At 39.4% G+C, this 25,842-nt stretch overlaps 2 protein-coding genes across 42 annotated transcripts in view; one reads left to right on the top strand and one right to left on the bottom strand.

Annotated features, from left to right (window-relative positions):
* Positions 1-25,842, bottom strand: part of DTNB (dystrobrevin beta) — a 310,093-nt gene that overhangs the window by 118,384 nt on the left and 165,867 nt on the right. The window lies entirely within an intron of this gene.
* LOC110568161 (glyceraldehyde-3-phosphate dehydrogenase) lies at positions 20,248-21,513 on the top strand. The gene has a single exon (XM_064363910.1). The coding sequence runs from the start codon at positions 20,312-20,314 to the stop codon at positions 21,317-21,319; it is 1,008 nt and encodes a 335-aa protein (XP_064219980.1). The 5' UTR covers positions 20,248-20,311; the 3' UTR covers positions 21,320-21,513.

Below are 25,842 nucleotides of genomic sequence, written 5' to 3' on the forward strand. Positions count from 1 at the left end.
TTTCCAATACTTCTCCAACCTTTTCAGTTTAATTTTTCCAGATTTTAAGAGAAAGAGATGCTTAATGTAAAAAAGGAGTCAAATTTCTAAAGTGAGCTTATATTATTTTTGTTATCATTAAGAAAGCAAACTGAGAAGGAAAGTGTTATATGAGCATGCACGCGTGCACACACACACACACATACACAGACACACACACATACGAGAGGGAGGGGGAGGGAAGGAGGAGGAGGAACTATGGTACGGAAGTTTGAGACTTCAGTAGAAAACCTGTGAAAATGGTTTGAGTAGATCCAAAGTTCCACAACTTCCCAACATTGGTACCATCACCACTCCTCAAAAATGAGAGTAAAGAAAACGTCTTAGACCAGTCTAGATTATCTTCTCTACTATACTGTAAGAAATCTGTGATATTTTTACCATTATATTTCAAGTATCTGGCATAGTACGAGGCACAGAGTAGGAACTCCGTAAATATGTGTTGCTCATGAGTCAGTGCCACGTTGTGGAATGTAACAGGAGTGGAGAGTGGGTAAGAAGTAATCTTTCTATTATATTTAGGTGTGGTGAGAATATTCTCCAAAAATGGGACAATGACATTTTCGCTGTTATATCTGGTCGATGTATTTGTGGCATTTGCAATGATAGCAGACTTTTTCCCCCTTCATTGGCAACAGCGGTATATTCTTTTCTACTTAACTCTGTTAATGTCTACTACCTGGTCTGTGTCTTTTTTTCTTCTTCTACCATCTATGACTTAGTAATAGAATCAGCAGAGTGGACAGTGTCTTTACTAATAATAGCAATATTTATTGAGTGCTTAGTACATGGCAGACTAAACTTGAACATTTCCATGGATTCACTCATTTAACCTTACAGCAAGCCGATGAAGTAGATACCATTATCTTTATTTTACAGATTAAAAAAAAAAACGAGGCATGGAGATAAGTAATGTTTTTGAGGCCACAAAGCCAAATCACGGGAGAAAGAGGATTTGAACTGAGGCAGAGTGGCTCTGAGCGTGTGTTCTCAATCATCAGTCTACTATCTTTGGCGGCCACACTTTCAGGAAAACACTTAAGGATGTTTACTCTATTAAAAAAAGCCAACAGCTTGATGTTAGATCATTGTTCCTGTTGTTTCTATAAGAAGATAAGACAGGCTGGGCACGGTGGCTCACGCCTATAATCCTAGCACTTTGGGAGGCCGAGGTGGGTGGATCACCTGAGGTCAGGAGTTCAAGACCAGCCTGGCCATCATGGTGAAACCCCATCTTTAAAAAAAAAAAATATATATATATATAGATAGATAGATAGATAGATATAGATATAGATATAAAAGAAGATAAGACGATAACAGTTGCAGAGTATAGCTTTTGAGTATAGTTTTAAATACATTATTTGTTCTTTCCTCATCATATTATTAGAACTCTGTGTCCTAAATGGCTCTCTGAATGTAAGCCATCTGGCTTGAGAGCTTATCAGGATAACTTTAAAATCTAATCTTCATTTCAAAGATCTTCTAGGTTCCTAATCTTAGCCTAACATAATGCATATGTTTAATGAGCAAATTATCTATTATATAAACCAGACTGTTGACTTAAAAAAAAAAGTTTAACAATGGACTTAAAATCAACATTGAGTGTTATGACTCATTCTGACTTTTCAAATTGACTTAGATCCAGGGGTAAACAATGTCTGGATGAGAGTCTCTAACCCAGGATGTGAACGTACAGTATTGATGTTGGGTAGACAAAATTTCTACTTAAAACTGTAAAGTTTTAAAGATGAACGAGTAAGCTGGGTGCAGTGGCTCACGCCTGTAATCTCAGCACTTTGGGAGGCCGAGGCAGGAGGATCACTTGAGTCCAGGAATTTGAGACCAGCCTGAACAACATAGCAAGACTCCATCTCTATTAAAAATCAAACATTAGCTGGGTTTGGTGGTGCACATCTGTAGTCCCAGGTACTCAGGAGGCTGAGTGGGGAGGATTGCTTGAGTCTGGGAGGTTGAGGCTGTAGTGAGCTGAGATCACATCACTGCACTGCAGAGTGGGTGACAGATCCTGTCTCAAAAAAAAAAAAAAAAAAGGAGGAAATGAACAAAGCCAGCTGAAGCCTGGAGGACAAGTAAGATTTGGGGTACCTATCAGAGCTGTCCCTTTTCCCCAGGCTCTTTGACAGAGCCTCTTCTGTGGGAAGTCATGCAGACAGCCATGTACTTACCCTCCTTCCTTTACTTTTAAATTTATTTGCACATTAGCTTGCTCTTTCCACAGAACATTTTTAGTTGTGGAGGTTAAGATTAGTGTCCTGTAATTCTCTTTTACATAGACAGCTGTCGGCCAGCCATGCATTTGGGGATCTTTAGCAGATTTCTGGGGGGTCTATTACTATTGGTGTGAGAAGGGAAAAGAGTTTATGGTGCCCTAATGCTTTCATTTACTTGGTTTCTTTTTTTGTATTCCCCATAATAATGCTTTAGAAAGGAGGTAACCATTTTAGTTAAATACATTGAATTTCTTATTAATATTTTTGTGGCCAGCTATTTTGCCTTCAATCCTAGATACCTATGTTACTTCTGAAATTATCTTCCCTACTCACTTGAATCAGGCCTTTTTCTTTTTTGAGATCATGCAGCAGATTTTATCATACCTTAAAACAAATGCAAAACCCACACTAGAGACTACCTCATTCTTTTATCTACCAAACCACTCAAGTCTTCCAACTCTCTCCAGCAAGTTCTTCTTCTTTTGCTTCTTTCAAGTCCCTGCTTTCAGCTCTTCTCCCAGTTACTTATCCTGGAATGTCCTTCATAGACTGGCCAACGTTACACAATTTCTCACTTCTCTTATCAGAAAAACAGGTTCTGAAATTTCAGAAGCTCTGGAAAACCTTTCTAGTTACAAGCTCCATTTAAATAAACATGGCTGTAGTATGCAAACAAACAAAAATCCACGGCTTCTTCATGCCTAGCACTGTCAGGGGTTTCAAGACAAAACAAGTTGAAGACTGTCCCTGCCCGCAACAGCTTCATAATCAGTCCTCCTAATCATCAGTCACAGCAACAACAGATACTTAAGCTTTAGCTTAACATATTACAATTTTTAGATGAAATCCTATATGATGATAATTTATAGCCAAATACATGTAAGATCATTTATAACAAAGACAATTTAATTATTTCATTTGATAGAAATAAAAACCAGTATAACAAAATAATAAGAAAAATCCTATGAAGTTAACAGTTACAGCATTTGTTGTGTATTTTGCATACATTTCTTTACTTTTGCAACACTGGGGAGAGTTGTGGCAGGGAGGAGAGCCTATGCATTTGCTGAGTATGAAAATGCATCAGCACTGAGCCAGGTCCCTCAGAAACATCATATGAATTCTTACTACTCATGGTGGTATTTCTATTTTGCAAATAAAGAAACAAAAGTCAAAGAAGATAACTAGGCTGGGCACAGCGGCTCACGCTTGTAATCCTAGCACTTTGGGAGGTCGAGATGGACAGATCATGAGGTCAGGAGTTCGAGACCAGCCTGGGCAACATGGTGAAACCTCGTCTCTACTAAAACACAAAAAATTAGCTGGGCATGGTGGCAGACGCCTGTAATCTCAGCTACTCCAGAGGTTGAAGTGGGAGAATTGCTTGAACCCAGGAAGTGGAGGTTGTAGTGAGCCAAGATTGTGCCACTGTACTCCAGCCAGGGCGACAAAAAAAAAAAAAAAAAAAAAAAAGGCAAAGATGATAATGTGTTCAAGGTCACATGGTAGAATCAGTATTGGACACTACTTTTATCTGCTTCTAAAGCCACTGAATAGGTTAAATCCACAAATACTCTTTTATTTCAGGCATCTCTGTATTATCCAAATGAATTTTTCAGATTAGCGTTTTCAGGGAACGCTAACTGTCAAGTTAGAGAAACACTGCCCCAATTCAGGACTAGCTTCAAATCTAACTTGAAGTAGTTTAAGGGGGTGCGGGGAGAGGAACTAATTGGGCGCCATAACTAAATTGTAACTAAATTCATAACCAACTTCATGAAGGGTAGGGGTGCAGCTGGCTTCCAGGATATTAGAATGTAATTAGGACATCTACTGTTACCTTTCCTTAGATCTCATTTTGGGTCAGACTTTACACAGAGCCCACAGCTTTTTATGCTTAAGAAGAAACAGTTTCTGCCCAGCATCTTGCAGCTTTACCACTGGAGAACAAAACCTCTTCCCTCATCCCAATTTGAAAATCACCTGCAAAGCCTCTGGCCTTCCCTGAGTCACTTGCCTACTCTGGTGTTCGGCAGGCCCCATGCTATGACTGGTATTCCTCCTGAAACAGCAGTTAGCGCTGGGAGAGAACCAGGTCTCTAAAGGAGAGAGCACTGTTCCTAGAAAAAAAGGGAGGTTGCAGAACAAATCAACAAAAAATGTTCACTTACTTAAAGATTAACTTTCTTCAAAAGGTTAAGTGTCAAATGACAGTGCTCGGGATGCAGGAACTGCAGCATCTCTGCTGCATAATGCTTTAGAATGAAGGTGGCATTTCTCTCCTTTTTTTGAGTCAGGTTCTCACTCTGTCACCCAGGCTAAAGTCCAGTGCTGTAATCTTGACCCACTGCAACCTCCACCTCCCAGGCTCAAGCGATTCTCCTGCCTCAACTTCCCAAGTAGCTGTGACTACAGGCGCACACCACCATGCTGGCTAATTTCTGTATTTTTTTGTAGAGATGGGGGTTTTGTCATGCTGCCCAGGCTTGTCTTGAACTCCTGGGCTCAAGTGATCCATCTGCTTTGGCCTCTCAAAGTGCTAGGATTACAGGTGTGAGTCACTGTGCCCGGCCTTCTCTCTCTCTTTTTAGTTACTACTGTTTTTCAAAAATTTGTGGTTATAGACCTATTCATAGAAACTTAAGTGAAATTGTCTTCAAAGAAAACCAGTTTTCTTATTATTCCATTATGATGAAGAGGACATAAGGGATTACACTGATCCATAATGCTGGTAAACTGCAGCTCTGGTGAAACATTAAGGAGACCAGGTTCTAAAAGCCCTTGCATTGCTATGATTCTAGTGCGGATAGGGTGGCTCCTTTTCATTCTCCTTGAGTAGGATGCTCTTTATTTATCTGTATGTAATGGACCAACCGTCTCTTGTTACTTCACTGGGTTCTAGGGTTATCTGCCAAAGCAAAGAAGCTAAACAAACAAGCAAAAACACTTTTTGGAAAACCACGATGTTAAAAAAATAAGCATCTGGTACTGTAAGTGTAGCATAAATATCACATTACATACTTACAATGAGGATTCTCTGACTTCTAGGAAGTACATTTAACTTTATTGATTATTTACAATTAATTAACCAATTTGTTAATGTAAAAAACTCCCCTATCAACAGACACACATGCCTCAATTTATATGCATTGCAATTTAGCACAGCCATTTGTGGTATCAGACTTGTTTAATGAACTATTTATTAGGAAGGAAAAGTTTACTACAAATTCATTCTTAAACTTTCACCACTAGATACTGTCTAGAGACATGCAGAGGAAGCTAGGTATCTCTCTCTAGCTCTAGAAAAGGACAGAATGGTGAAACGAGACAATAGTTAGGAAATTAATAGTATTGCTCAATTTAGTATCATTTTCTTGAAAAAGCAGTCAAGAGTCTTATAAACCAGATCATTAAATCAACAGAAATGTATTTTTTTATTTTAAAAATCTTTCCATGAATCCCTCCTTGTTCTCTTTGTTCATTAAACTTAGGAAGTTGTTTCTAATTTATGTAGATGCTAAATCCTGTATTTAAGAAAGATGAGAAAACACGGCATCTTAAATGCTTCAACAAGTTACTGCTCATAGAGGGGGCCACTGAAATGCATGATGCAATGTCATTTCCTGATCTGTTCACATGGTCATTAGCTGAAATCTGTTTTCAAAAATGGAAATAAATACACTGCTATAGAAGACGGGCTGACTCTCACATATTTTTACCAAATAAGAAAAGATATAGTGGGGTTGGGCATGGTGGCTTACACCTGTAATCTCAGCACATTGGGAGGTTGAGGCAGGTGGATCACCTGAGGTCAAAAGTTCAAGACCAGCCTGGCCAACATGGTGAAACCCTATCTCTGCTAAAAATACAAAGATTAGCTGGGCATGGTGGTGGATGCCTGTAATCCCAGCTACTTGGGAGGCTGAGGCATGAGACTCACTTGAACCTTGGGAGGCAGACGTTGCAGTGAGCTGAGATCACACTACTGTACTCCAGCCTGGATGACAGAGCAAGACTGTCTCAAAAAAAAAAAAGAAAAGATATAGTGGGCTGCCCCTTTATAGAAACTTCCTGGGAAGTTCTAGGGGCTCTAGCATCTTGCCAAAAATAAACACAATCATCATCAGTCCAGTGCTTAAGGTAGCAAAAACATAAAGGCAAAGAATAGCTATTAAACCTTTACACTCTATAGCAAAGTCTTCTTTCTCTGCAGATCTCGCGTCTAATGCATTATGTTGCAGTTTTCTCTAAGGAAACAGAATAATCACATGATGAAGGGTCTTCTCTACAAGATAGTCTACCCCACAGAGCATTCTGGGAAAGAGCAGGCGCAAGAGGACAACTCATTAGAAGGCAAACACACAACACGTCTGCCCTCCACCAGCAAGTCCATGAAGCAGTCAAATGACAGGACAGGAAAGCAGAGGTAGCACACGGTGTAGCTACCACTCCTTGGAAGCCTAAAAATAAAACACACCTACTTGCAGTAGAATCAAATTCTTGCTGCAAATCCGTAACCTGATGAACCCGGTCAGCAATTCCATTCTGATGAGGACTTTAAGCAGCAGTCCCACCTCCTCTCCAAGGGCCTCTTCTAATTGCCAACTCTTGATAAGAAAGTAGTCTGCAGAACTGCGTCTGCCAAGTAATCTAGGTAGGTAGCTATCAGGAGGTATGGAGAACCAGTAAGGCTTGATTTTGTTTTGTTTTGTTTTGCTGAAGAGGAGTTAACGGGAATGCAAGCAGGGTGAAAAAATAGGACGATGGTGTCTGTCTACTGCTTTGATGCAGACAGCTCCTTAATTCATAAAGGCAGCGTATCCCAGGGCAGTTGAAACAAAAGGGCTAGTCAGTGCGAGCTGCTGAGCAGGCTTTGATGGACATCTCTGGCAGGGTAGCCCCATCATGAGATTGTCTCTGCCACTCAGAGTCATTTTGTGGCCTCTTATTTATTTCATCTAGTCAATAGCTCCTAAAACTGTGTTCCTGGCTTCAGTCCGCCACCATCACGTTTCAGTCCTCATTTGGCTAGTGTTACTGAAATATTCTAAGTTTTCTATTGGTTCATGGGTGTCCAGGGAACCTTTCTATTGTTACTTATCTGATTTCTCACAGCTAAAATTACTTTCCTAAGCACAGCTCTTGTCATGTCACTATTCTGCCCCAAATCATCAATTCTCTGCTAGTCTCCCAAATCAGGACAAAACTCTTTGTCTGTGCAGGTACTGCCCAGGCAGCACAGCCTCAGCCTCCCAGTGCCGCCTCATTCTCACCACTTCGCCTCCTTCCTAAGTGTTTCTGGCAAATGTGCTACTCTGTTCAAACACAGGTCCTGAAATTTTTTGGCACAATAAATTAAAAACAAAACAAAAATGACAAAAACTACACAAGCATTTACACTAAAAGTAGAGGGAGTGAAAATGAAACCCTTACTAAATGCCTCAGTGCCTGGGAAATAATTCTATTATTTACTTAGATAAATGAAGAGGTGAGAAAAGCCAAGCCAACAAATCAGATTGCCAACTAGTGTCACTGTTACTACACACACCTGGATATCCAAAATAAGAGCCTAAAAGATGGATGCATGTGTTAGACTACTTAGCAGAAAATGGAAGAGTTGACTCGTATCAGAAATATAATAAAAACAAAATAACAGTGGGATATCATCTTTCAAGGCAACAAACTCTAAGGATATAGAAGAGGGACAGAGCACAGAATGTGAAGGGCAGCGTGAACAGTAACGGGTGAAATTAATTACAGGAAGAAACTACAGGCTGGGCACAGTGGCTCACACCTGCAAAACTTGATGAGCTGACTCTAAATGCACATGGAAATGCAAGAGATATAGCCCAAAAATCTTCCAAAAGGAGAACAAATTTGAAGGACACATAGTTTCCAATTTCAAACTTATTACTAACTTTCAAAGTGGGTTAGTTTGCTTCAGGTCCAAAAGTTCAGAGAAACTGCCCATTACTCTCTCCAGTGACAAAGAAATTCATAATTGATATCTGAAATGATTGGCTTTGAAAAAGTTTCTAAGCCTAAATACCGTATAAGGATTGACTGATAGATCATGATGCTATGACATGATAAATCATGTCATCTATCATGTCACAGCATCATAACAGTGATAGCTACTTAGAAAGGCTCTAAGTAGCTGTCTAAACTGGCATCCATGTCACTGCTATGAGCTCACTCCACACCCCGCCTGTCTGCATTGCTGGTTGGAGTACCCTAGGTGGAAGTACAGCTGACAATGACACTCTTCCAGCCTCTCCACTCAAGGCCTCTTCTGTCATGATTTCTCTCCTGTGTCCATATAAAGTTTGGGGAAAATGATAAATGGATGCATTCACAGGAAGCTGAAGAACACTACTGCAGACAGAAATGAAAGTGAACTTGATGATGTGTTAGAAGGGGTCTACGGCATTTTCATTTTGAAGATGGTAAACTTTTGCATCCAGCAGCATTTTAGTACTTTTTCATTTGTACCCACATGAACAAGATATATGTCTTGATTTATTTAGAATTCTAAAGGTTTACATGGTCAAGTTAGTTTTCAGAGATCTTTTCTTGGGAAAGATCAACTTATATTTAGGGTTTGCTCGCTCCATTAAAAAAATATCAAAAGCTTGCTGTCACTTGTACTTCTCCTGCTAAACCCTATTTCTCTCTTTCCTCCTACAGCTACTGATAAAATTTAAAAGCACAAAAATTTAGAAATACAGCTTTATTTCAGTTTCATGACTCAATTTCATCCAAAGTCTTTAAATGCATCTTTCACGTCAATGTCTTCATCATCGCTAAAGGTTCTGAGTCAGCACACAGTTCTCCACAGGACATCATCTTATTTCTGAATCAATTATTTAGAAACAATTTCTTTGTATGCTCCCAATGGAAAGACAATGTGGTATACTACTTGGTGGTTAAAAAAAAAGAATGGATCCTGGCATCTGCAGCAACATGAAGATTATATGTAACTGAAGATTATATGTTAACTGAAATAAGCCAGACACAGAGAGACAAATATCACGTTTTCAGTCATAGTGGGAGCTAAAAATATTGGTCCTATAGAGGTAGAGAGTAAATGATGGTCACCCAGAGGCTGAGAAGGGTCTATGGGGGTGAAGAAGGATGAAAAGAGGTTGGTTAATGGGTACAAACACACAATTAGATGGGAGGAACAAGTTCCAATGTTAAATAGCAGAGTAGGGTGACTATAGTTAACAATAACATACTGTACATTTCAAAATAGAAGAGAGAACTTGAAATGTTCCCAATACGCAGCAATGATAGATACTCAAGGTGACAGATACCCTAAATACCCTTTTGTTTTTTGACTTTTATTTTAAGTTCATGAGTACATGTGCAGGATGTGTGGGTTATACAGGTAAATGTGTGACATGGGAGTTTGTTATACAGATGATTTCATTACCCAGGTATTCAGCCTAGTATTCATTAGTTATTTTTCCTGATCCTCTCCCTCTTCCCACCCTCCACCCTCCAATCAGCTCTGGTGTGTGTTGCTCCCCTCTATGTGTCCATGTGTTCTCATCATTCAGCTCTGCGTTATAAATGAGAACATGAGGAAATATCCTGACTTGATCATTGCACATTCTATGCATGAAGCAAAATATCACATGTATTCCATAAAAATGTACAAATATTATGTATCAATAAGAATTGTTAAAAATTAAATTTAATCTTTTCTATACACATAAGTTTGATATAATGAGAATATGGGGAAACCTACACCAACAATCTGACAAATATTTTAAGCATGGTATTTTTTAGGAAAATTGTTCAGACACCAGGCCCTAAAAGAAATCTCAACTCTTCCATGAAGAATCATTATCACACAGAATACCATCTCTCACCAAAATTCAGTAATATCACAAAGCATCAAAGAATATAAAAAAGTCTCATGTGTTTGGAAATTTTAAAAATTGCCTTAACTTTACAATTGGATCCATGCATATTAGAAAAAAAAAGAATTGTAAAAAATGAATTAACTGAATAACCATCGTAAGAAATAAGAAATTAGTAACATGGTTTGATCCTTACATGTTTTCTCTTGTCTGTCTCAATATTATCTGTAAGTTGGCAATTCCCAAATTTATATTTCCAAACCACACATATCCTTGAAAGTGCACTTGACATGTTAGAAGGGGTCTACGATGCTTTCATTTTGAAGATGGTAAATTTTTGGATCCAGCAGTACTTTAGTACTTTTTCATTTGTAACTTACTCCAGTGTACCCACATCAACAAGACATGTGGCTTGATGTATTTAGAATCCTAAAGGTTTACATGGTCAAGTTACACACACCCACAGACATATAAACTATCTGACATCTCTATTTGGATGTCAAAAACGACTCAACATGTCCAAAATGGAGCTCTCATCCTGCACAAGCTTGTTCTCCCTATAGTAATCCTCATCGCCACACTTCCAGTTGTGCAGACCAAACTGACCTCTCCTTCTCATTCTAGAGTATTTGTCAGCAAATACTGTTGCCCAAAATATATCCAGTGTTCATGTATCTGATCACCTCTCATCACCTCTACTGTTATCCACCTCGTCCACCCAAGTCCTCCTCTCACCCTTTTCAAAAGCTGACTCGTACCTTCCATTCTGACTCTCCTTTAGTCTATTCTTTACAGCAGACAGAAGGAACAGCCTTTTAAAATGGAAGTCATTTCTCCCAAAGTTCTCTCTCTCCAACCTCCCCATCCCCTGCTATCCCTCCCCTAGCACCCCCACCCCGCAACAGACCCCAGTGTATGATGTTCCCCTCCCTGTGTCCATGTGTTCTCATTGTTTGACACCTACCTATGAGTGAGAATATGTGGTGTTTGGTTTTCTGTTCTTGTGTCAGTTTGCTGAGAATGATAGTTTCCAGATTCATCCATGTCCCTGCAAAGGACATGAACTCATTCTTTTTTATGGCTGCATAGTATTCCATGGTGTATATGTGCCACATTTTCCTTATTCTGTCTATCATTGATGGGCATTTGGGTTGGTTCCAGGTCTTTGCTATTGTAAACAGTGCTGCAATGAACATACGTGTGCATGTGTCTTTATAACAGAATGATTTATAATCCTTTGGGTATATATCTGGTAATGGGATTGCTGAGTCAAATAGTATTTCTATTTCTAGATCCTTGAGGAATTGCCACACTTCTTCCACAATGGTTGCACTAATCTACACTCCTACCAACAGTGTAAAAACATTCCTATTTCTCTACCTCCTCTTCAGCATCTGTTGTCTCCAGATTTTTTAATGATCGCCATTCTAACTGGCATGAGATGTCATCTCAGTGTGGTTTTGATTTGCATTTCTCTAATGACCAGTGATGATGAGCATTTTTCCATATGTTTGTTGGCCGCATAAATGTCTTCTTTTGAAAAGTGTCTGTTCATATCATTCACCCACTTCTTGATGGGGTTTTTTTTTTCTTGTAAATCTGCTTTAGTTCTTTGTAGATTCCGGATATTAGCCCTTTGTCAGATGGGTAGCTTGCGAACACTTTTTCCCATTCTGTTGGTTGCCAGTTCACTCTAATGATTGTTTCTTTTGCTGTGCAGAAGCTCTTAAGTTTAATTACATCCCATTTATCTATTTTGGCTTTTGTTATCATTGCTTTTGATGTTTTAGTCATGAAGTCCTTGCCTATGCCTGTGTCCTGAATGCTGTTGCCTAGATTTTCTTCTAGGGTTTTTATGGTGTTAGGTCTTACATTTAAATATTTAATCCATCTCGTGTTAATTTTTGTGTAAGGTGTGAGGGATAACACTGGGAGTAATGCCTGATATAGGTGACGGCGGCGGGGGGGCGTGGTGGAGGCAGCAAACCACTATGGCACGTGTGTACCTATGCAACAATCCTGCAATTTCTGCACATGTACCCCAGAACTTAAAGTATAAAAAAAAAGAACTAAGGGTCTGTATCCCCTGAAATTTAGGAGAGAAATAGTAATGAAACATTGTATTGTATTTTAAATCAGGCTAGAATAATAAAGTGTCAAGAAAGTAAATACAAGCAATAAATAAATAAATAAATAAAATGGAAGTCAGATCAGTCAAAGCGATCCAAACACATCCTCATGTCAAACTTAGTTCTTACAATGGCATATAAGACCCTCTACTATCTAGCTCTCATAATACCTTTGATTTCATCTCCCCCTTGCTAATTTAACACCCCCCTACCAGCTTTTTGATGTTCCTTAAACATGCTAGGTATGCTTTGGCTGCAGGGCCTTTGCCCAACCTGTTCCTTTTGCAAGGAATGCTCTTCTTCCAGACAGCCAAAAGGGTAACTCCATCATCTCCTTAAAGCTGATGTTCAAATGTCACTTTTCATTAAGGCCTAAAACAGTTATTAAAAACTGCAACCCACTCTACCTCCAATACTGCCCATCCCTCTTTCCCTGTTTTGCTATTCTATACAGCACTTATTACCTTCTATCATATAATTTATTTATTTATTTATCATGATTTTTGTCTGTTTCCCAGCACTAAAAAAACAAGCTCCATGAGAGCCAAGACTGTCTTGTCTGTTTTTCTTTGAATGGGGCCTGGAACATATTAAGTACCCAATAAATATTTGCTGCATGATTGAATGATAAACAGAGAAAATCTGAAGATAATGAAGGAAGTAATACAGACAAAAACAGGAATCAGTAATTATTTGTTTCATTTCATAATTACTAACCATACTTGACATATAGAGGAAAAGGTTGTTAAATATGATCCATTCTGAATGTCAGATATGCTAGGTACACCACTGGCTTTCCAATTTATGAATATGGCATATCTCTTCATTTATTTAGGTCTTTTAAATTTTTTTTGAGACAGAGTTTCACTCTTGTAGCCCAGGCTGGAGTGCAATGGCACGATATCAGCTCACTGCAACCTCCGCCTCCTGGGTTCAAGTGATTCTTCTGCCTCAGCCTTCTGGGTAGCTGGGATTACAGGCGTGACCCACCATGCCCAGTTAACTTTGTATTTTAAGTAGAGACGGGGTTTCCTCACGTTGGTCAGGCTGGTCTTGAACTCCTGACCCCAGGTGATCCACCCACCATGGCCTCCCAAAGTACTGGGATTACAGGCGTGAGCCACCGTGCCCAGCCCTAAAATTCCTTTCAGCAATGCTTTGTATTTAGTTTACAGATCTTACATATGTTTCATTATATTTATTCATGTTATGTATCTTAATATTATAAATGGTATTGCTTTTTAAAATTTCATTTTCTAATTGCTGCTAATATACAGAAATGCTACTGATTTTTTTAAAAGTTACCTATGTCCTGCAATACTGTTAACTTCCTTTGTTAGTTCTAGTATTTTGTTTTGTAGATTCCTTAGCATTTTCTATGTACACAGTCATATCATCTATGAATAAAGAAAATTTTACTATTTCCTTTTCAACCTGAATGCCTTTAATTTCTTTTTCTTGTCTTATTGCACTAGCTAGGATCACTAGTAAAATGCTGAACAGATGCACTGAGAGTGACAATCTTGCCTTCTTTCCAATATTAAGGTAAAATGTTCAGTCTTTTACCATTAAGTATGATGGTAGCTAGGTAAGTTTTTCATACACGTGCATTTTCAGGTTGAGAAGGTACTCTCTATTCCTAACTTTCTGAGAGTTTTTAAAAATGTGAATTGAGGATTGAATTTTGTCAAATGCATAAGATCGTTTTCCTTCTCCTTGAAGCGTATCCTTTACAAATTCCTTAACGTGGTTCCTTTAGTAGTAAACTCTCCATTTTTATTCATCTGCAAATGTTTTTGTCTTCTGCCTTTCTTGACAGGTATTTTCTCACTGAGTATATAATTTTAGGATTATAATTATTTTCCTCTCAGTTCTTTGAAGATAGTATTTCCACTGTGGTCCTGTGGTTTCTAATGTTGCTGTTTAGAAGTCAATTTTCTGTGACGTTGTCAATTCTTTGTAAATAATATTTTATTTGTTTTTAATATCTTTTATTTGTCTCCGCTGTTCTCTAGCTTTACTATGATGTGTGTGGGTATGAATTTTCTTTTAGGCTTTTTTTTTTTTTTGTATTTTTAGTAGAGACAGGGTTTCACTATGTTGGTCAGGCTGATCTTGAAATCCTGACCTCAAGTGATCCACCCGTCTCAGCCTCCCAAAGTGCTGGGATTATAGGTGTGAGCTGCCATACCCAGCCAGTTTCTGTTTTTTTTTTCTTGAGACAGAGTGTTGCTCTGTTGCCCAGGCTCAAGTGCAAGTGGTGCGATCTCAGCTCACTGCAACCTCTATTTTCCAGGGTTGAAGTGATTCTCATGCCTCAGTCTCCCGAGTAGCTGGGGACTACAGGCACATGTCACCACACCCGGATAATTTTTGTGTTTTTAGTAGAGATGGGGTATCACCATGTTGGCCAGGCTCGAACTCCTGACATCAAGTGATCTATCTGCCCACCTTGACCTCCCAAAGTGCTGAGATTACATGCATGAGCCACCATGTCCAGCCTAGGTTCTTAATTAATATTTGTTGACCACTGCTATCAACTTGGGGCAATTTCCGTTCATTATCTTGTGGCCTCACCTCTAATTTTTTTATTTTGTCCTTCTGGAATTCCAATTATCTATAGGATATAATCTCTAAATCTAATCTGATATTTATCTTATCTTACTGAGGTTTCCAATTATTTTTTCAGTTCTTAGAAGTTTTATTTGATTCCTCTTCAGGTTTTCTCGTAATTTTTATAGTCTTTTGTTTCTTCATACTTTACACTTTAAACATATTCCTGCTTTTTTAAAAAAATATTTATTTTATATTCTGTATTTGATAATTCACACTCTTTATAGAACTTTAATGTATTGTTCCTGTTAATGCTTCCTCACACCAGCTTTTTTTTTTTTTTTAACGTGAGTTCAAGTTCCTTGAAACTTATCTGTGGAGATTACTCAAGGCTAAGGTTTTTAAGTGCCTTTTTTTTTTTTTTTTTTTTTTTTGAGATGGGAGTCTCGCTCTGTCACCCAGGCTGGCATGCAGTAGCGTGACCTCGGCTCACTGCAACCTCTGTCTCCCAGATTCAAGCAATTCTCCTGCCTCAGCCTCCCAAGTAGCTGGGATTACAGGTACCCAACACCACACCCAGCTAAGTTTTGTATTTTTAGTAGAGATGGGGTTTCATCATGTTGGCCAGATTGGTCTCCAACTCCTGACTGCAAGTGGTCCACCCTCCTCAGCCTCCCAAAGTGCTGGGATTACAGGAGTGAGCCACTGCTTCCGGCTTAAGTGCCTTTCTACAAAGAGAATTTATGTTTGCTTCTGACAGGTTTCTGGGAGCACCACCCAAAAAGTGAAGCTTTAAATTTAATTAATTAAATTTCTAAGTTGGGATTTGGGGGCTAAAAATATAGTATAAATTCTGGTTCCAAACCTATGTGAAAGTGGGCCTGTGGTTAGGAATTTCTTTTAGGCCTTTGCTATTTGTAATTATAAATTATAGCATGCTCCACCTACTGATTTTCTCAAAGGGCAGGAACAAAATGTTTATGTTTCTTACTTGACAACTTGGCAAATGTGAGAGGGAATTTGAGATGATGAACAATACATATGAATGTCCTAAATCTATATGGAAACATGAAAGATTTTCTTAAAATGTATTCTTTTGTGCAGTATCATACCATTTGTTTGTATTTATTTACTTCATTTGTTTGAGAAATGTACAGATTATGTCAATATAAATCGGTTTTATGCCCTAAATTCATGTAGGTTCAAATTTAAGATTAGTTTTTTTATGTTTCCATATGGAACTTATCCTTCCATACAGTATCAGTTTTAGATTTTTAAGCTTTCAAAAGAGCTGAACTCACCTAGATAACATCGTAGCAGTTTAATCGATTTCTCAAAATGAAGACATTAAAAATTCATCTCAATAAAATCTATGGAGAAGCTCTTCACAAGAATGTTTTCCTTGTGATAAACTAGACATAGGAAATGAGTAAAAAATAACAGCTGGATTTATATAGAATTAAACACGAGGTGGTCACAGCTTAGAAGAAATGACTAAAGGAAAAAAAGGTGTCCCTTAAATTCCAAAACAATTCTATTTTTAAAAGTGAAAAACCAAAGATGTAGATTATTCAATAGAATTTAACTGAATATTTCTTTAAATTGATGCTTGGAGCCAATGTGTCCAGTTTTACCCTTAAGATTATTCCAGTAATAAGATCCAAAGGGGAAAAAGTGAGACAAAAGAAAAGGGCCAGTTTACACCAGAGGAGATGCCTTATTCCAACCTTATCTTGACCTCCAGGATTATTTCTGGTAGTAAAAGAAGAGCTTCTCTCCAAAAGCTCATTAAAAAATATAGATTTTCACAGCATGAGTAACTTCTCTTTGGTTGCCTTCCAAAGTGTCAGTAGGACCAGCAAAAGAATAGCAAATAAACAAGCAAGGTCCTATAACGTGACCTTGAACAGAGAGACTACAAGAAAGTTGCTGAGTTTAACCTAATTTAACTAGAATTTATAACTGTGCTCCATAATCTAGAAACACCAGTCAGTAAAAAGTTCAGTCCCACAAACACATGGAATCTGCCAGGCACTAAAGATGTACAATCCCAGCCCTTAAGAATTTGAGGGTACATCTCACGAGATCTGGTCATAAAAGGAAATTAATAAAAAAAGAAGTTGATGGTGCAAAGGAAGTACTTACAATCTTCAAGAAGTCCGGGTTTAATACATACTGAAGAAACCCTTAAAGAAGGAGACTGCATTTTATTGTGTGCCCAAATGACTGATAAAACAACAAGAACTCAAGGAATTTAGAAACGGAAAGAAGAGATCCATATGAGTTAGCTACTTGGAGAGTTTAAGGAAGGTTGCATGGACATAGCAGGATTTAAAGTGGACTCGAGGATACAGAAAACCTGGAAGTCTGAAAGAGTCAAGAAGGACATTCAGAAAAGTGGGCAGCCTGGCTGGGACATCATTAACTAGCTCAGTGGAAAGGGTTATAAAGTTTTAAAGGGTAGGAAGGCAGCAGGTCTGGCAAAGCAGAGGCTTTGTACTCCATAAATTAGTAGCACAAGATAAGATTCAAAAAGTTAAGGTGGGTCCCGATTACACAGGCCTTGAATTCCAGCACGAGGAGTGCCTCCTTGATTCTATAGGCAGTGGGGTTTTGTAGATTTTTAAATAGGGAAGTAATATGACAAAGGCAGTGACTCAAGAAGATTAATTTGTTAGAAATATGTGGACAGATTAGAGTTTTAAGAAGAATGATAAAGGGCAAAAAGCAGGTTCTAAACTCAGGCACCAGTCAAAAGCGGGCAATATAAAGACTCGCAAAGGTGCCAAGAAATATTCAAATTATTCTAAATTGCAGTCAGTATACAAATCCTATTAAGAAATCCCATTCAAATGAAATATAATCCTGAGGCTCAATGTCTGCATGAAATTATATTACAGGTATAACATGTTTAGATAGGGAAGAAATAAATGCCAAAGAAAAGCAAATTTCTCCAGTACTATGAATGATTATTTTTTTAAGGATTTTGAAAATAATCATAATGAACTGGAGAACCATTGCTTCCAACCCCAATTTTTGAATTATTCCTCTAGCACTGTAAAAACACAGGAAATAGGCTGGGCATGATGACTCATGCCTATAGTCCTAGCACTTTGGGAGGCTGAGATAAGTGGATCACTTGAAGTCAGCAGTTCGAAACCAGCATGGCCAACATGGTGAAACCCCGTCTCTACTAAAAATACCAAAAAAAAAAAAAAAAAAAAAAAAATAGCCAGCTGTGGTGGCATGTATCTGTAGTTCCAGCTACTTGGAAGGCTGAGGCAGGAGAATTGCTTGAACCCAGGAGGTGGAGGTTGTAGTAAGCTGAGATCGCATCACTACACTCCAACCAGTCTGGGCGACAGAGCGAAACTCAATCTCAAGAAAAAAAAAGCCCACAGGAAATAAAGCCTGCCTCATCCTGACACACTGATATCATTTAATAACCTGAATACCTCATGAATAGTATTAGTAGGTCATGAACATATACACATATACATGCATTTATGCATTCTGTAAGTACCTGGAGGTACAGCAGGAAGCAAAATAAAGTCCTTGTTTCTGGCAGTAAAATAAGTTTGGTGGGAAAAAAAAATCCTTGTCTTCAAAGAACTTACAGTCTAGTAGGGTAGAGATTATAAACAAACACAAAAATGAATTTTTAAAATGTCATATAATGGTAAGTGTCATGAGGAAACTGAAGCAAGACTGAAGGAAACTGACTGATAGTGCTATTTTAGCTATTTTAGATAAAAGAGTTATAGAAAGTACCTCTGAGAAGCTAACACTTAGGGAGAGATCTGAGTAACATAAAAAAATAAGCCATGTGAATATCAGGATGAGGAGCATTTCAGGCAAGTGAACCAGCAGTTGCAAAGTCCCTGAGGTGGACACATACTTGGTATTTGCAAGGAACAAAACCAGAATAACAAAGGAGTATAGGGCAATGGGAAAGTGGCAGGAAATAAAGTTAGAGAGGTTTCCAGGAACCAGATTTTATGGGGCCTTGTAGACCACTGTACAGACTTTGGCTTTTAAGTGTAAGGAAGTCACAGAATAAGAACCAAAATCAGAAAAAGACATGCACTGGGTTATGTCATAGGACATATAATATGCTACACAAATTTACTAGATGTGAATTTTCAGCTCTGAATTTTCCTTGCATACATCTAACACCCTTTTAGAAATAGATGATTTATATTATAAGTTCACATAACAAGAAACATCTTTGAAAAATCTTTTTTTTGGGGGGGGTAGGGGTGGGGACAGAGTCTCGGTCTGTTGTCCAGGCTGGAGTGCAGTGGCACAATCTCAGCTCACTGAAACCTCCAACTCCTGAGTTCAAGTGATTCTTGTGCCTCAGACTCCCGAGTAGCTGGGATTACAAGCACCCACCTCCATGCCTGGCTAATTTTTGCATTTTTAGTAGAGACAGGGTTTCACCTTGTTGGCCAGCCTAGTCTCGAACTCCTGACCTCGAGTGAGCCGCACACTTTGGCCTCCCAAAGTGCTGGTATTACAGGTGTGAGCCACTGCACTCGGCTGAAAAATCTTAAAAGGATTTTTCATTGCCATTATTATCATTAAGCAGGATATAAAAGTGGGTTGAATCAAAGGGAATATATTCACAGTTGTGGCTCCTGCTAAGGATTTGTTATACATAGAAGATGACTGTGTCCTATACAGGACTCATTGCAAACACAGCGGGCAAAAAAAACAGAACAAATACACCGACAAAAAATAAGGGAGAAGAAGGGTAGAGTATGAGAGGGAAGAAGAGGAGATTAATAGATTTACTAGAATCCCTGTCAAAATCTTTTGTTAAAATTGACAGGTATAGCCTAAAATGTCTGTGGAAATGCAAAGGATTAGAATAACCAAAACAATTTTGAAAAAGAAGAGAACTTACACTACCCAACTTCAAAACTTACTATGAAGTTATAGCAACCAAGACCATATGGTACAGCCATAAGGACAGATACACACACAGGTCAATGGGAAATAAACTCATATTTACAGTCGGTTGATTTTAACAAAGTTGGCAAGACAATCCAATGGCGCAAGGGATGGTCTTTTCAACAACTGGTGCTTGGACAAGTAGATACACACGCATTTATTTATTTATTTAAGACTGAGTCTCACTCTTCTTGCCCAGGCTGGAGTGCAATGGCGTGATCTCGGCTCACTGCAACCTCCCAAGTGATTTTCCTGCCTCAGCCTCCTGAGTAGCTGGAATTATAGGTGCCCGTCATCACACTCGGCTAATTTTTGTATTTTTAGTAGAGATGGGGTTTCACCATGTTGGCCAGGCTGGTCTCAAATTCCCCACCTCAAGTGATCTGCCCACCTTGGCCTCTCAAAGTGCTGGGATTACAGGCGTGGGCCAACGCAGCTGGCTGCACATATTTAAAAAGGAACTTAGGCTCTGCTCCTCCGGTTCCACAGATAGCCGTCGCTTGCCTCTCATCGCCAGCCACATCCCTGAGACACCATGGGGAAGGTGAAGGTCGGAGTCAACGGATTTGGTCGTATTGGCCGCCTGGTCACCAGGGCTGCTTTTAACTCTGGTAAAGTGGATATTGTCGCCATCAATGATCCCTTCATTGACCTCAACTACATGGTCTACATGTTCCAGTATGATTCCACCCATGGCAAATTCCATGGCACTGTCAAGGCTGAGAACGGGAAGCTTGTCATCAATGGAAATCCCATCACCATCTTCCAGGAACGAGATCCCTCCAAAATCAAGTGGGGCGATGCTGGCGCTGAGTACGTGGTGGAGTCCACTGGCGTCTTCACCACCATGGAGAAGGCTGGGGCTCACTTGCAGGGGGGAGCCAAAAGGGTCATCATCTCTGCCCCCTCTGCTGATGCCCCCATGTTCGTGATGGGCGTGAACCATGAGAAGTATGACAACAGCCTCAAGATCGTCAGCAATGCCTCCTGCACCACCAACTGCTTAGCGCCCCTGGCCAAGGTCATCCATGACAACTTTGGTATCGTGGAAGGACTCATGACCACTGTCCACGCCATCACTGCCACCCAGAAGACCGTGGATGGCCCCTCCGGGAAACTGTGGCGTGATGGCCGTGGGGCTCTCCAGAACATCATCCCTGCCTCTACTGGCGCTGCCAAGGCTGTGGGCAAGGTCATCCCTGAGCTGAACGGGAAGCTCACTGGCATGGCCTTCCGTGTCCCCACTGCCAACGTGTCAGTGGTGGACCTGACCTGCCGTCTGGAAAAACCTGCCAAATATGATGACATCAAGAAGGTGGTGAAGCAGGCGTCAGAGGGCCCCCTCAAGGGCATCCTGGGCTACACTGAACACCAGGTGGTGTCCTCTGACTTCAACAGTGACACCCATTCTTCCACCTTCGATGCTGGGGCTGGCATTGCCCTCAACGACCACTTCGTCAAGCTCATTTCCTGGTATGACAATGAATTTGGCTACAGCAACAGGGTGGTGGACCTCATGTCCCACATGGCCTCCAAGGAGTAAGACCCCTGGACCACCAGCCCCAGCAAGAGCACGAGAGGAAGAGAGGCCCTCACTGCTGGGGAGTCCCTACCACACTGAGTCCCCCACCACACTGAATTGTTCCTCCTCACAGTTTCCATGCAGACCCCTTGAAGAGGGAGGGGCCTAGGGAGCCCCACCTTGTCGTGTACCATCAATAAAGTCCCCTGTGCTCAGCCAAAAAAAAAAAAAAAAAAAAAAAAAAAAAAAAAAAAAGGAACTTAGACCCTTATCTCAAACCAGACATAAAAATTCACTTAAAATTCACACCAATGTAGGGTTTAAATTATAAAACTTCTAGGAGAAAGCCTTTCTGACCTTGAATTAGGTAAAGATTTCTTAGATATGGCACTCAAAACACAATCCATAAAAGAAAAAACTGATAAACTGGATTTCCTAAAAATTAAAAGCTTCTGTTCTTCAAAAAATAATTGAGAAAATGAAAAGACAGACATACATGAGACAAATTATTTGCAAATTACATATCTAACATAGAATTGTGTCCAGAATATATTTTAAAAAACTCTTAAAACTCAATATGAAGAAACACCCCAATTACAAAATGGGCAAAAGAAACTGTCACAGCCCAGAGGTGCCCAAGGAGACATGATGAATAAATGTAATATGATATTCTGGATAGGACCCTGGAACAGAAAAAGAACATTAGGGAAAAAAGCTAATTAAATTCCAATGAAGTATGGAGTTTAGTTAATAACAAAATCAAGACTGCTTCATTTCTTTTTCTTTTTTCTTTTTTTTTCTTTTTTTTTTTTGAGATGGCAAGTTTCACTCTTGTTGTCCAGGCTGGAGTGCAATGGCACAATCTCAGCTCACTGCAACCTCTGCCTCCTGGGTTCAAGCGATTCTCCTGCCTCAACCTCCCAAGTAGCTGAGATTACAGGCATATATCTTCACGCCTGGCTAATTTTTTATATTTTTAGTAGAGTCGGGGTTTCACCATGTTGGTCAGGCTGGTCTTGAACTCCTGACCTCAGGTGGTCCACCTGCCCTGGCCTCCCAAAGTGCTGGGATTACAGGTGTGAGCCACTGTGCCTGGCCTCCCATCACTTTAGAAAACAGGTTGGCAGTTTCTTAAAAAGTTCAACATACGTGGCTGGGCACCGTGGCTCACTCCTGTAATCCCAGCACTTTGGGAGGCCAGGCAGGCAGATCACCTGAGGTCAGGAGTTGGAGACCAGCCTAGCCAACATGGCGAAACTCTGTCTCTACTACAAATAAAAAAATTAGCTAAGCATGGTGGTGGGCACCTGTAATCCCAGCTACTGGGAGGCTGAGGCAGGAGAATCACTTGAACCCAGGAGGTGGAGGTTGCAGTGAGCCGAGATGGCACCATTGCACTCCAGCCTGGGCAACAAGAACAAAACTCTGTCTCAAAAAAAAAAAAAAAAAAAAGAGTTTAACATATGCTTATACTGAATGACTCAGCAGTTCTACTCCTAGATATGTACTAAAGAGAAACAAAAATATATGTCTACAGAAAGACATCAATGTTCATAGTAGCGTTATTCATATGAGTCAAAAACTAAAAATGAGCCAAATGTTCATCAACCAGTGAATGGATAACAAAATGTGATATATTCATACAAAGGGCATTTTCAACATTAAAAAGAAATGACCTATTTATACTTGAAACAACATGGATAAACCTCAAAAACATTATGCTAACTGAAATAAGTCAGAAACAAAAGACTACATATTGTACGGCTCTGTTTACGTGTAATTTCTGGAAAAAGCAGGAAGTAGATTGGTGATTGCCTTAGGGCTGGAAGTGGGAGCTGGGATTGACTACAAATGGATAGGAGGGAACTTTTTGGATGATGAAAATATTCTTAAATTGGATGGTGGCAATGGTTGCAAAACTGTATAAATGTACTAAAAATAATTTAACTGTCATAGTGGGTGAATTTTACAGAACATAAATTGGACCTCAAAAATAAGACAAATCAAAACCACAATGAAATAGTACTTGATACCCATTACGATGGCTACTATAAAAACAAATCAACATAAAATAACGAGTGTTGGCAAGGATGTGCAAAATCAGAACTCTTTTGCACTACTAGGGAGATTATAAAATGGTGTGATCTCTATAAAAAAACAGTATGAGGATTCCTCAAATCCTCAAACAATTAAAAATAGAACATATGATCTAGCAATCCCACCACCAGGTATATATACAAAAGAATTAAAAGCAGGGACTCCAAGAGTTTTCTACATACCCATGTTCATAATAGCACTATTCACAATAGCCCAAGGGTGAAAGCACCCAACTCAATAATATTCCATTGTCTGTAGATAACACATCATACAAATGAGGGATGAATGGATGAGCAAAATATGGTATCTACATACAATGGAATATTATTCAGCCTTAGAAAGGAAGGAAATACTGTCACATGCTGCAACATAGATACCTCAACACAGAACCTTGAGGGCATTATACTAAGTGAAATAAGGCAGTCACAAAAAGACAAATACCACATGAGTCCACTTACATAAGGCATGTAAAGTAGTCAAATTAATAGAAACATAAAATAGAATGGTGGTTACCAGGGGGTAGAGGGAAAAGGGCATTGATGTTTAATGGGTATAGAAAAAGTTCTGAAGATCTGTTTCACAACAATATAAACATACCTACCACTACTGAACTGTACACTTAAAAACAGTACACTTAAAATAATTAAGATAGCTAATTTTATATTATGGGGTTTTTTAAACCACAATATTAATAATAATAAAAGGATACCAAGTGATGATGATTTGTGAGATTTCGAGTTTAAAAGCAGAGACCTTTATGGTAGGATAATGGCAAACAAGGTGCAAAAATCTCAAGAGGAGAGTGCAACTCAGCAGAACAAAGTCACAGCCACTAGTAAATAATCACCCTCCTTTGACTCAAGCTTGACAGTTCTGTTTTGTTGTATTATGTAATGCTGTTACTCCTTACTGCACCACGATCATCACATTCACTCTTCACATGAGGATCCCTCTCTCTCACACATACACAGAGGTACTGCACATATATATACACATGTGGGTTTGTGAGTGCAAGTTCCCCTCTCCCCCACCCCAAAACACACACACACACACACACACACACACACACACACACACACACACACACTGAGGTTCAGGCAAAAACCTTATTCTAGTTCTAGGACTGTCTTAGATGATGCATGGCCCTCTTTGCTCTTTCCTTCCTTTTTGGAGAGGTATACTTCCAAGGCTAGCAAGCAACCTTAAGCTCAGAACAATGATTCTGGGACTTTCAGCCTGAAATGGAGCAAAACAGATAACATTCATACCAGGACATAGTGAAGCACAAGGCTCTAAGAAAACTCTGTATTCCCCAGCTTCTACATTTTCAAATTCATCCCAGCGAAATGCAAGACAGAACTAGTATCAGATGGGCTGTGACCTAACAGCCTTCACATTCTAGGCTATATATACAGGAGAATAAAAAGCAACTCTTCTTTTCATAAAAAGACAAAGAAACAGACCCCAAGTTTTAGGTTCCTAATGGCCCACTGGTAAGCAAATTACATCAGCAAGGGTAAATATTTGAAAATCATTACAGCAGGCCAGGCATATGCCTACAATCCAACATTATGGGAGGCTGAGGTGGGAGGATTTCTTGAAGCCAGGAGTTCAAGACCAGCGTGGGCAACATAGCAAGACCCCATCACATCAAAAAAATATAAAAATTAGCCAGGTGTGGTGACATGTGCCTGTAGTCCTAGCTACTTGGGACGCTGAAACAGGAGAATCGCTTGAGCCCAGGAGTTTTGAGGATACAATGAGCTATGATTACATCACCATACTTCAGCCTGGGTGACAGATCAAGACCCTGTTTCTATTTTTTTTTTTTTTTTTACTTTTGTTTTCTCACCCTGTCTTTTGGTGCTGACCCTTTCTCTAAAAAACAAACAAACAACCCAAAAAGTCATTACAGCAAAATGCAAGACAATAAATATCAGATGAGCTATGATCTAAGAATCAAAGTACAAGTTGAGAATCCCTTATCCAAAATGCTTGGGACCAGAAGTGTTTCGTATTTTGGATTTTGGAATATTTGCATTCTATTTACGCTGGTTGACCATGCTAATTCCAAAAATCCACAATCTGAGATGCACCAATGAGCATTTCTGTGGAGTGTCATGTCGACACTCACAAAGTTTCGGATTTTGGAGCATTTCAGATTTTGAATTTTCAGATTCGAGATGCTCAGCCTGCATATTTACCTGTCAGAAATGGTTCAAGATTACAATCTTCCAAACAGGTTCAGTCTCAGGAGATCAAGATACCTAGAATGAATCTGATACTCCTTTCAAACAATTGGAACATCAGATTGACCTAAAGGCCTAAGAAAAAAGTATCATCTGTCAGTTTCCTCAAATAAGACTCTATTCTCCCAACAAAAGAAGACAGCCCACTCACAATACACATTCAGTAACTACTGTAGAAGAAGTGTTTCAACCTACACC

This window comes from Aotus nancymaae, unplaced genomic scaffold (assembly GCF_030222135.1).
Source record: "Aotus nancymaae isolate 86718 unplaced genomic scaffold, 86718_ANA_hifiasm-v0.15.2.pri h1tg000057l, whole genome shotgun sequence".
Taxonomy (NCBI): Eukaryota; Metazoa; Chordata; class Mammalia; order Primates; family Aotidae; genus Aotus; species Aotus nancymaae.

Bases quoted from the DNA above. Each gene is read 5' to 3' on its own strand.
- LOC110568161 (XM_064363910.1), top strand. From the start codon at position 20,312: ATGGGGAAGGTGAAGGTCGGAGTCAACGGATTTGGTCGTATTGGCCGC.